The sequence below is a fragment of the Hyposmocoma kahamanoa genome, unplaced genomic scaffold (genome assembly GCF_003589595.1).
Source record: "Hyposmocoma kahamanoa isolate Upper Pololo Valley unplaced genomic scaffold, ASM358959v1 90982, whole genome shotgun sequence".
Lineage (NCBI taxonomy): Eukaryota > Metazoa > Arthropoda > Insecta > Lepidoptera > Cosmopterigidae > Hyposmocoma > Hyposmocoma kahamanoa.
In genome coordinates, this window is record NW_020654680.1 from 1 (window position 1) to 11,581 (window position 11,581).

At 36.6% G+C, this 11,581-nt stretch overlaps 1 protein-coding gene across 1 annotated transcript; it reads right to left on the reverse strand.

The window, feature by feature from the left end:
* Nucleotides 1–337: 337 nt before the first annotated feature.
* LOC113236276 (microtubule-associated serine/threonine-protein kinase 2-like) lies at nucleotides 338–10,540 on the reverse strand (the record flags this gene model as incomplete). Its single annotated transcript, XM_026472282.1, has 9 exons — nucleotides 338–443; nucleotides 1,561–1,701; nucleotides 2,748–2,872; nucleotides 3,673–3,837; nucleotides 4,993–5,097; nucleotides 6,043–6,124; nucleotides 6,511–6,636; nucleotides 7,154–7,279; nucleotides 10,440–10,540. Coding segments are annotated over 9 exons (1,077 nt in total), but the record flags the coding sequence as incomplete, so codon positions are not given.
* Nucleotides 10,541–11,581: the final 1,041 nt, after the last annotated feature.

Here is an 11,581-nt window from a genome sequence, read left to right on the forward strand (position 1 = left end):
GCACAACACGTGACTTTAGCATTTCTCAGTTTTATTCGACAAAGCTCACATAGAGTATTATAAAATCCTAGATATCGGTTAGATGATGTATTAGATGATCACTCTATTTGAGTAACGAGCTTTGCCGAACAAAATGGAGAACTTTAAAATGCCTCCCTGTAAACTTGGCAATTTCGACATACGATACTTTACGTAGGAGTGGTCGAATTATAACAAACTAGTGGAATAATTTAATAAAAAACAATTGAAACATCTTGACATTCAATAAAAACTTAATTACAAAACAAACATTTTTGGTTTGGGGTACTATTCTTGAAAGACAGAGATGTATACTTACCACAAAGGGATTGTCAGCGAAACTGAGTATGTCCCTTTCCGCGAAAGCCTGTTCCACTTGATTCCTCAATATAAGATTGTTCTTGCTGATCTTTTTCATCGCATACCTGAAAATATGTTAAAATATTCACAAGCCAACCAATACAACCTCAAATGGTTTTCGTTGATTCCGCATATAAGTGAAAGTGTTGAATCAATTTGGAAAAAAATATATAGTAAAAATTGAGGATATTCACACTCATTACTACACGGTGTGAAAACACTATTCCTAAAAATTTTCACATGGATATAAACACAAAGTTACCTCGAAATTGTTTAAGAAAACCTCTGTATTCAGTAGATACTTTAGACATACCAAATTTTTTTAGTAGTATACGACATATTTGTAATTTCGTTTGTAAAAAAATAAATTTTGAAGTAAAGCCAGCGCCCTGTCGCGCACCGACACAGTACGGGAAAGATTTGAATTCAAGCTGAGGTGGATAAGATAGGACAAGATTATAATAATATAAAAAATAAAATTATAAGAGTGGATAGGATAAGAGTCGATATCTTAAATCTAAGTTAAGTCAAATCGTCAAATCACTATTTGTTAGCCAGAACTATGCACTACTTGTAACAAATAAAAGTTTGTTTACCCCATCGAGTATATAACCAGAAATAGAGACGTAATAAGGGCCATCCATCCTTGGCAACTCATCAGGCAAATGGGCCTTATATCACTTTTAAATATCAACTCTCGTTTACGCTGAAATCACAATTTAGAAAGCTGAAATAGCACAGCGCCAGCAACTGATCTGTGTGTATGTCGCCGTATATTTTAAAAATATTGTGTATTCATTGTAATAAAAACAATAATATCTGTAACAATGGGGGGGCTGTTCCGTCCGGTGGTGTGGGAAAAACATGCAAAACATCTAATTACAAAACAAACGGTAATAAACAAAAACATTTCATCGGTAATTAAATATGTAATTTTGCAATTTTCGTCCATTACAGCAAAGCTCAAGTTAAACTGGTCGATATAAAGTCAAACAATTGACGACACCCGTCAATTGTTTCCAATTCGGGCTGACCAATCGGAACGCAGTTGTCACCGTAATGATTTGGCAGAATAGTTTTCAAACAAATTAAATGACATTTCGTCTCTATTTCTGGTTATATACTCGATGGTTTACCCCAATAAAAAAACCGGACACCAAGTTGATCTAATACGGTACATACCTTTGCCGGGTCTGTTTGTGCTTCACCAAGTATACAGCGCCGTAAGCGCCGTTGGAAATGAGCTTTATGACTTGGTAATCGTTTTCTGTTGGCGGAGCTCCGTTCGTGCCGTGACCTGGTGGGGACTGGCGGCCGCGAGATCTAGTAACATTTGCGGAATGAAAACTAATATTATAAATGCGAAAGTAACTGTCTCTCAAATTTACACGCCTAAGCCGGTGAACCAATTTTGATGAATTTTGGTATAGAGACAGATGCGATGCAAAATGTTTTACACTGTTCTTAAATTGCGTGCATATACAAAGAAAATATTACCTAATTATAATTTTGATTCAAAACACCGTATTTAATAAGATACGCCCAAAAAATTAATTCCAGTTGAAAGATTTTTTATCCTATTGGAAATGTTTCGGGGGTATACAACCTTTGGCTGCCTTTTTTACTTATTCGTTTTTTTTACTGCTTAAAGCGTATTTAAAGCTTTAACTTTCCTGATGGCAATAACTATAATGTAAACTTTATCTTATTTTTTTTAGTCGCAATAAGCAAATTTATATTTTTTTCTTTTTTCTAAATTAAATGGGCTTGCCCTTGACCACTACCTAGCTCTGGACTAAAGATAGGAACTACGATGTACCTTAACACTCTCAGCGCCACAGAACGAACAGAAGAAACGATTTTTCTGAAGCAGCAAGCCATGTGAGCGGTGTGCGCGATACGTACTTTTTTTTCACTGTACGTCATGCCTGATTTCGAGTAACTTTTGTAGTAGGCCATGTGAGCTGCCGGCGGGACACTATCGAACTTTAGCAGCCGGCTGCGCGTTACGCCGTGATTTCACCAAAAACAGACGGATGTCACCACTAGGGACGAGCTCGTTACTTGATAATGATCTGGATCAGTTATAAGAAAAAAGCCAAACAATTGACCGTGTTCGTCGAACGCACAACGTACATTGTCGGCCTGCTGATTCGACTTCGACTAGAGACATGGAAAATCAATTTTAAATACCTAATTGCGGTACGCCGGCGGCCCAAGCGGCCTGCTAGGTAAAATTCGAAAATACATGGTGGCCTGCTGTACTTGGGTTTTTGTGGCCGGCCGGCGGCCCGTATAGCGATGAGAGTGTAGATACTTTTTGGTAACAAAAACATGCTGTAAAAGTTTTTTTTCTAGGACCAACTTACTTAGAAGGCGACGAGTTTTGTGGCGGTGGCGGAGGCGGCGGCGGGGGCACTTGCAACTCAGCCAGTGGATCTTTGGACAGTCCTAGTTTGTGGATAATATACTGCGGGATGTCCGATGTTATACCCTATGAATATATAGTCCAATGTTTATTTACGCACCGAACAAGAGCAGCTGTTGCAGCTAGGGAATGCAAATCTGGACCATATTTGAAATCCGGATTTCGCAAATTTTGTTGGTAGGTTAACGGCGAATCCGGATAATCCGTATTTTTTCAGAAAACAATAAGAATATGAAGGTAGTCAAATATCGTGATATTCAATAAACTTAAAAATTGCAATTATTAAAGCGACATCTCTTTTCAGCCACTGGTACCTGTAAAGGTACCTGGCTGAATGAAGAAAGAGTTTCATAGATTTCTCACAGATGGCGCTACGGTAAAAAAGTCGTTAAAAATGAAGATCTGTAACAAGCACTTAGGAAAATTTTAAGATCCGCTAGTTCGTTTCCTGACTTAGTTGGCATAGCGTCTGACACGGTTTGCAGGAAGACTTTGGTTCTAGTCCAGCCTGATCGAAGGATTTTTTTTCTAAGTGTTCAATATTTATTTATTAATAATTAAACAAAGTAATAGAGTAATTTCACAAAAATAATTGAATATCATGGTGATCAAACATCGGTGACATTCAATAAACTTTGAAAAAATATATGGCTCGCATGTAGTTTGTACGTTACACGATTGACCATAACGTTCATTATGCGATGTACAATATTGTTACAAAAATTCGCTTCCATTCCATTCTGCCGCAATATAAATTGAGCCTAAGAATTCAATAGTGCAACTTGCACTACTTGTCTTATACTTTATTGGATTTAGTGGTCGAAGTAATGGGAGTGATCATTGACAGTTTAAAGAACAATTCAAACCTGGAAATGTTTAGCATGTCCTTCAGCAGCCTCGAGCATCCGGTAGAACCGCTCGGGGTCAAACTCTAGACATTCTAGTAATCGCGCTGGTCGCGCCATTGCCAGAGTCAGTCTATTCACTAGCGGTGCCACTTGGTTTCCGGCATCTGCTGATTTTTCTCGTGTCTGGTAAAATAGTGACGTATCAAAAAATGTCCGCCTTTTGTATATTTTGCTATAGGTAATTAGGAGTATTTTCGTTGTAACCGATACTTCGTATGTAACTCTAGCGGTTACTTGCTATACGTGATGAAGCAGCGGAATGACGGAAAGACGCCGGGGGGCGCGTACGCGACACAAAAGTACAGAAAAGGAATGGTACGTCGTACGCTCCTTTCGTCCACCGAGAAGACATAAACCAGAACCAATTTAGAAAAAATTTCATTTCCCAAATTGTTCTTACCGGGAATCGAACCCGAGACCTCCACGTTTAGCGTTAGTTTAGCGTTTAATAAGATACTCCCGGACACATAATTAGAGCCACCTTGCATTTTCAATATTAAATGCTTACTTTAAACAACCCTTGATTGCCCAAAAATGCTATTATGCAACTTTGAAACTGGTATACTAAACGTCATTCAATTAAATCCTTATTGAAAATTTGTATTTAAAATTTCGGAGAAAACTTTTTCTTCGATGCCAACTATATTTTTATATAAAATTTTATTAGCATAAAAATGCAAGGTGGCGCTAAAGTTCTCGTATTCGGTTCCCGGGGAAAAAATGCTTGTATCTTCTTATCGTATCGATGACATACATTATAATATTGTGGCCCAGAAGTCAGCCACGCCGGCCGCCATTAAATCCTTAAGCGTGCAATGTACGCAGGGCACGATATTATGAGGTGGGCCATCGTTAGAGTCGCACCGCACAAACAGTCCATGTTGGAACCATCACCATTGTCCTTGCTCCGATCAACCAGAGTCCGAAGTCTATTTAAAGACGTCCAAATCGGCCATGGCAATTCGTGTCCAGGAGGAAAACTCTCCTCGCCTGAGCCGGCTCAATGCTCAGAGGATCGACACATTTGACGAAACTTTTCCGGGTTCTCAGTCTCTATTGCACCGTGAAGTGATCGTACATAGGGTGCCGAGTGTCTTACTCTAAGTCAATATTTGTATGATCTACATTTATTTCTCCCATGAGTTTGGGTGTAATTTGTGGTTATCTAAGTGTGTTAATGGCACCCGCGATACAGGGTTTCCCTAGTGCGGGGCTATAAGTGTGTGTGGTATTTATGTATTTATTATTATTAGGAAATTTTAGTCTGTTTTTATTTACCTCGGCCAATAACCGATCTAAACTGTCGGCCATGTCATAAAAATACGAGCTTGTCACTTGTTTCGATTCAGATTTGTGCAGGCAATCGCGAGCCATCTCTAAAACCTGGAACAAATTAACAATATTTAACGAATGCACTTAATTGCCCATTAACTTACTATTATTATTCTTAAGAGTAGATAGTATCTCGGTTCGAATTTATTTTTTTCCCGTACATACAAGGTTCATTTTGCTTGGTACGAGCGACAGTAGTATCGCGAATGCTGTCGCGATTTAGTATTAGTTTTGTAATATCAAGCATTAATAAATTTGGCCTGTTATGATACCTAAGAGTAGGGAACTAACACGGCAGTCCAGGCATCTCAAATTCTGAAGGTGAGATATGCTGGGAGTGCACTGGTTGGTCGTCACTACTAACTTAGATACAGCATTTGTTGACTAGACAGCCTGAAGATAAGAGTGTGACGAATCAGTAACAGAATTAGAATGAGACTAGCCACTTGTACTAAAAGTATAAGGGGGCATGAAGCGGTAGCAGAGGAAGGGCTGCAGGGGTGTGTGTGGAGGCCCATCATAGGCATCAGAGGATCCCACTAGTTCAGATCAATGAGGTCAAGGACCTATTAGGACAGTTATAGTAGTCCTATGAAGTAGAATGGAGTTAGAAGAAGTGTACGCGAAGAAAGATATTCTATTTAAAGGAAAGAATGTCGCATTATGATAGAACCTTCGGCGTGGCGACAATGTATATCGTATAGTATATGCGTTTTATTTAATACAGTTGATATAAAAAAAAGTTATTAGTTTATGTAAAGTACCTATTGAATAATGCGGTTTTCTTGTAAAATTTCGAAGTAAGTTTGTGTTTCTTTTTCTATCTTGAAAATTGTTTTCACACCGTATTAATAATTAATATACATCCTCAATTTTACTATATATTTCTTCCAAAGTGATTGATCCAACAGTGTTCTGCGGAATCAACTAAAGCCATTCGAGGTTTGTATAGACTCTTAACACGAACGGGAAAGTATTTAAATACTTCGTACTTACTTGTCGCTGTACAAATCTCTCGATCGGTGGTCGATCTGGTTTCTTATCTAGCTCAGTCAGTTCTTCTATCAGAGATCTTAATCTGTAAAAAAAAAATGTAAATATATAGGCAGTTTTAAAAAAACCGAAAATGAAGTTACAACTTTTCTTAACAAGTTTCCACTTGCTATGTTTTGCTTCTACATAAAACAACAGAATTAGTGTCGTAGCTTTGTATAATTGTTGCCATTCATAAACAGAACATTTTTAACCCTGTTATTGGCAGAACCGTCGTGGAAATCGATGGAGCCATTATAAAGGAATTGGAATTGGATTGATAAGCAAAAGTGACAATGTAACATAGCATTCCGTAGTAACTTGCCATCTACAAAATATATAACACAAGGTTCTATACTAACTTATCACCGACAGAATGTCTTTGGCTAAGCTGACAACAAATGGCAACATAATATAAGGTTCGCTACTAACTTGTCATCCATAGCTTTCTGCGCAGCAGGAAACCGAGCAGCGAATAGCGAAGACATGGCCGATACAGCGTCGTCTTTGGACCCCTCCGTGCTGGAACCCGCGCCGCCGGGGGAGCGGGACGGAGAACTATCAAGGGGAAGGCTGTTTGTTTTAGGAATACCGTTAGTGATGGTTTGCCATGGAATTATATTCAAAAACATTTAAAATCATTTCCAAATTCGTGTTCTGAAATTAGGTATTAAAGGTCCAGAGTAAATCAATTATTTCGATAACGAGTTCTTAGGTTTTCGCGATGCTTACACATAGGAAATTAATCCATTTTTTTTCCGGATCAAGTCGCGTAAAACTGTTTTTTTTTTTTTTTTTTTTTTTTTCAAACAAACCAACGTTTCGGGCCCTTTCCAGGTCCCATATAAGCCGTGACTATGTAGCCTGTAAAGGGCTCGAAACGTTAATTTGAAAAAACAAATACACGCGATTATAATCTGAAAAAAAAAAGTTTAATTTCCTATTTCTGATAAGTCACTGATGCCTAGAGCACGTAAAGACATTTAGCCACGAGTCTTGTTTTATCGGAAAAATTTACAATATACATTGTTTTTAAATGCAAATATGTCCGGTCGAGCTGGAGACCTAGTCATACCTGAGACTTCTGCTGCGTACGCGCCTCGCGGGGCTCTGCGGCGAGGGCGCGCGCACCTGCGCGTGCCCACTGCCCCCGCTGTCCGATAACGACGCCCAGTTGTTCATACCGCTCCCTTGCGAGCTGCTGCAATGAAGATAGTACACAATTGTAACTTTGCCAAATGGTACCAAATTAAGTTTGTCAAACGAGAGTTGGGTAAGCTTGTGTACCACGTTAAAGTTGACTTCTTCTAGAAGATTGGTATCGGAGGTTGACATCACTAGACTGCCGTGTTATGACAACATGCTTAATTTTTAGAAGCAGTAAGCAATAGAGCTCCCTGTGAAAGAGTTCGTCCAGGGAAGTATTGCCACCTTGCCTATTTCTGCCGCCAAGCAGTAATGTGAGTATAACTGCGTTCCTGTTTTGAAGGGTAAGGGTGCTGGTGAAATTATATGCGTACGGGACTTGTCAACTTACGTATTGCGGTGAAGGGCAAGCAGTGGCAGTGCCGGTCAGATGCTGTTATGGACAGGCGTGTCGCTTACCACCCTTCCGGTCACTTGGTATTGTAATACCTTTTTAAGTTCTTACTTTGTAAAATAAGAACTTAAAAATATCGTTTTATTTAATGGACGCAGAACGAATTTCAAAATAATCTTCATAACATTTATAAGATAATTTGATGTTATCTAGCGACGGATAGATCTTAATTCTAGGTAAGATCAGGCACGACAGATCTTAATGCACGTGTAGGTAAGAGGGTAACGAACTCATTTGTTGTTATAAAGAAATAATTTACCTTGAGATAAAGCCTGTTGTGCGTCATAACATAACGCAGCTGTAGGGCCACATTTACGCTTTGAAGACAACCTTTTTAGCATAATTATATCCTTCTGTAGTGTGTGTTCTTTACTTGCGTTTTTTTAGAATTAAAAAAAAACGTAAACAGGGAAGCAGTGATCATAAACTTTTTCTTTACACAATTACCAGTAAAAGAAAAGATTGTGAGAATTGATGACAAGTGACATTTATAAATGACACGATGATAATTAACTGCATCCGCCCCAGGTTCGATTCTCGGGCTGAGAGAAATATTTATGTGGACTAGTTATTTCTCTCGTGAGTTTGGGTGTAGTTCGTGAATGTTTATGTTTGTGTCCATGGCACCCGCGATACAGAGTTTTTCTAATGCAGGAAACACAAAAAAAATATATTATTATTTTATAAAAAGTTGTGATGTAATGTTTGCTTATCTATTTCTTTACGTTTTTTATAGACTGTGTTTTATAAATAGATGGAATTTGTAAAAGTAGAATGCCTTTATTTAATATTTAGTTTTATACTAAGAGTGAAAAAAAGTAGTAAATACACATTACAATATACAGTACTTAGTTAATGTTTGAGAATTTCATTACGATAAAAAAACTCAAATTTTACTTCTGACTAATGCTAATATTATATGAGAGGATGCACACTCAGAGAGAATCCAGATTCAGACATATTCGCTCGTAATGTTAATACGCTAAAACGTAAACTTACGGACAATTTACTTAATTTTATTGAATACTTAATTTTTTTTTCTGATGGTTAACTACACGCCTGTACATAACAGTTGCTGTGCCACTCAGAGCTTTAAATCGCAAAGACCTGAGGGGCACTGCCACTGCACCCGTCACCTTAAGACATAAGTTGACGAGAACCATGTGCATATAACTTCACCAGCACCCTTAACATTCAAAACCGGAACACAGTAATGCTGACATTACTGCTTGTCGGCAGAAATAGGTAAGGTGAGGAGTTCTACTGCTACTAAATGAGTAAGAGAGAAATAAATATGAATAGACAATAGAGTTTTAAGCAACCAAGAGAAATAATTCCTGAATTAGTTTTTATTGTTTGATAGCAAAGATTATTTTATTTCAGTATTTTTAATTCGAATTTGTAACCATATAAATGAAATAAAAATAAAAAAATAAAATAGAATGTAAAAAGACACTCAAATTGTGGCTTAAGAGTAAAACTTACAATGAAACAGAGGACCTGCTGGAAGTGCTTTCATAATTATTTTTACATAGGTAACCATTAATTTATAACTAAGTTGTAATATAAAGAAATTTGCCCAAAAAGATGCCTAAATTACTGGTATACATTTACTTAGTTTAGGTATCGCAATTACACATTAGGTTCTAATATTAAAATATATATATAGCTTTACTATGAGGAATGTATAATTTAGATTCCCTTCCTAATGCTTATTTGAATACTATAATAGATTTATTTACATTTGTTTTACTTGTATTGTATTATGTTATATTGAAATAAATTTATCTTTATCTTTAATCTTTGAGACTGTCTTTGACTGGCAATTCGTTAATTAGTTTGCTTTCAAATTCGATGTAGAAATTCCAAGTATCGCACTCAAGTGTTTATCAGCGAGGCGAGAAGTATGTTTACTTTTTCTATAGTTCATAAACGAAAAAATTCGTTCAGATGTTATATGCTGCTAGAAATTGTAAATATTTGTTTAGCAAGCTCTTTCAATTCATTAAGGCGAGGTATTTCAATCGAGTGTCGTCAATTGTTTCACTTCAAATCGACCAGTTTAACTTGAACTTTGCTAAAATGGACAAAAATTTAAAAATTACATATTTAATATTTAATTATCGACGAAATGTGATTCCGTTTGTTTTGTAATTAGATGTTTTGCTGTTTTTCCCACACCACCGAATGGAACAGCCCCCATTGTTAGAGATATTATCTTTATTACAAAAAAATACAGAATATTTTTGGAATACACGGAGACGTACACAACAGGTCAGTTATTGGCGCTGTACTATTTCAGTTTTCTAATTTGTGATTTCAGCGCAAACGAGAGTTGATATTTAAAAGTGACATAAGACCTATTTTCCTGATGAGTTGCCAAATATGGATGGCCCTTATTCCGTCTCTATTTCTCGTTGTATACTCGATGGAATTTAATAACTAGGACAATTGAAAACCAAAATGGAGGTGGAGGTTCTCTGTAATAAATAAACAGAAATATCTCCATATAAAAATTATGTTACATATATAATAATATTTATTTTAGACTGTTTTCTCACTGACCGAGACTCTTTAGACCTTCATTTTAGGCTGTAGTCGGAACTAGGCTACTAGTACTATTATGTCACCTAATTGTAGCAAATTTAAAAAAAAAAACTTAAAAAAAATTGTTAATGAAATAAACAATTTACTTACTTTACTTACCACTTTGGTTTTTCTGCCCTTTCTTGCCCGATGTATCGATATGTAAGATACTTACTTGAGCGAGTTCTGATGCTGGTGACAGTGCGGGCAAGGCGGACGAGCAGACTCGTACGCCGTCTGCACTGCTAGAAGTCTTTCTTGCGACGAGCATTGCGACTGGAAAAAAAAAACGATTTTTTCACTTCTCACGCTCTAAAAGTACGTCAATGCAGCCTTGTGTAGCGGGAGTAAAGTGCATCTTTTACTCACTAGGGAGTAAAAAGTACCCAATTTTTTAAATTTACTTCGAGTGAACAAACTCAAACAGCCAGTAGTACGCTCGATTTTAGTTCCGTGCCTTTTCGGTGGCGCCATATTATTTTAGAGCGTTTGTTTTGTGTCTGGTTGGAAAAAAATAAATAAACGAAAACTTCAGAATGTTGGTTCGTAATTTTGCTGTCGAGCGGATAACGATTGAATGATAAAAAATATACTATTCGATCAATGTACTTTTTTTATGATACCGAGTGTCGTTTCAAACGTGAACTGTTTTATTTAAATTAAACCAAATGCAAATCATCTCTTAAATTTTACACCCTGTATTTGTAAAATGAAACTACATATAATTGCTTGGCGATAGAAATAAGTAATTGCCAATATTTCCCTGGACGAAATCTTTCACAAGGACCTCTAATGCTACTAAACTGAGTTTTGGTAATCATAGATAAACTCAAGTATAATTTTGATATTCTTCAGGAAATGCAAAAGACTGGAGCTCAAAATTAATTCTCCGAATGTTATTTATTAGACTTGTTAGTCCATTAAAGTAAAGTCTAATTGTGATATGAAAGACACGGAAGACTCGTGTCTTTCCCTACACGAATCGTTAGTAATGCAGTTTTCTACGAAACGATACACCTGTCGACACAAATTATATGCGTAACATTGAAACGACCTGTTCCTAAATATAGGCACGGTATGTTTTTAATTTGTTTGAAATAGATGATTTATTTGTTTAATCTGTTTAAGATTCTACATACTTATAAATAAGATTTATTTTGTTATATTAATATTTAACACCTTCAAGTCGTTAACACACCTGAATTTCTAAACAAGTAAGTTTAATATCATTATAGAAAATATGCAAGTTTAGTATCAAATTTTTATATTTAAAAGACAATCGATATCAAAAGTTTGTGGAAGTTTTATTAAAATCAG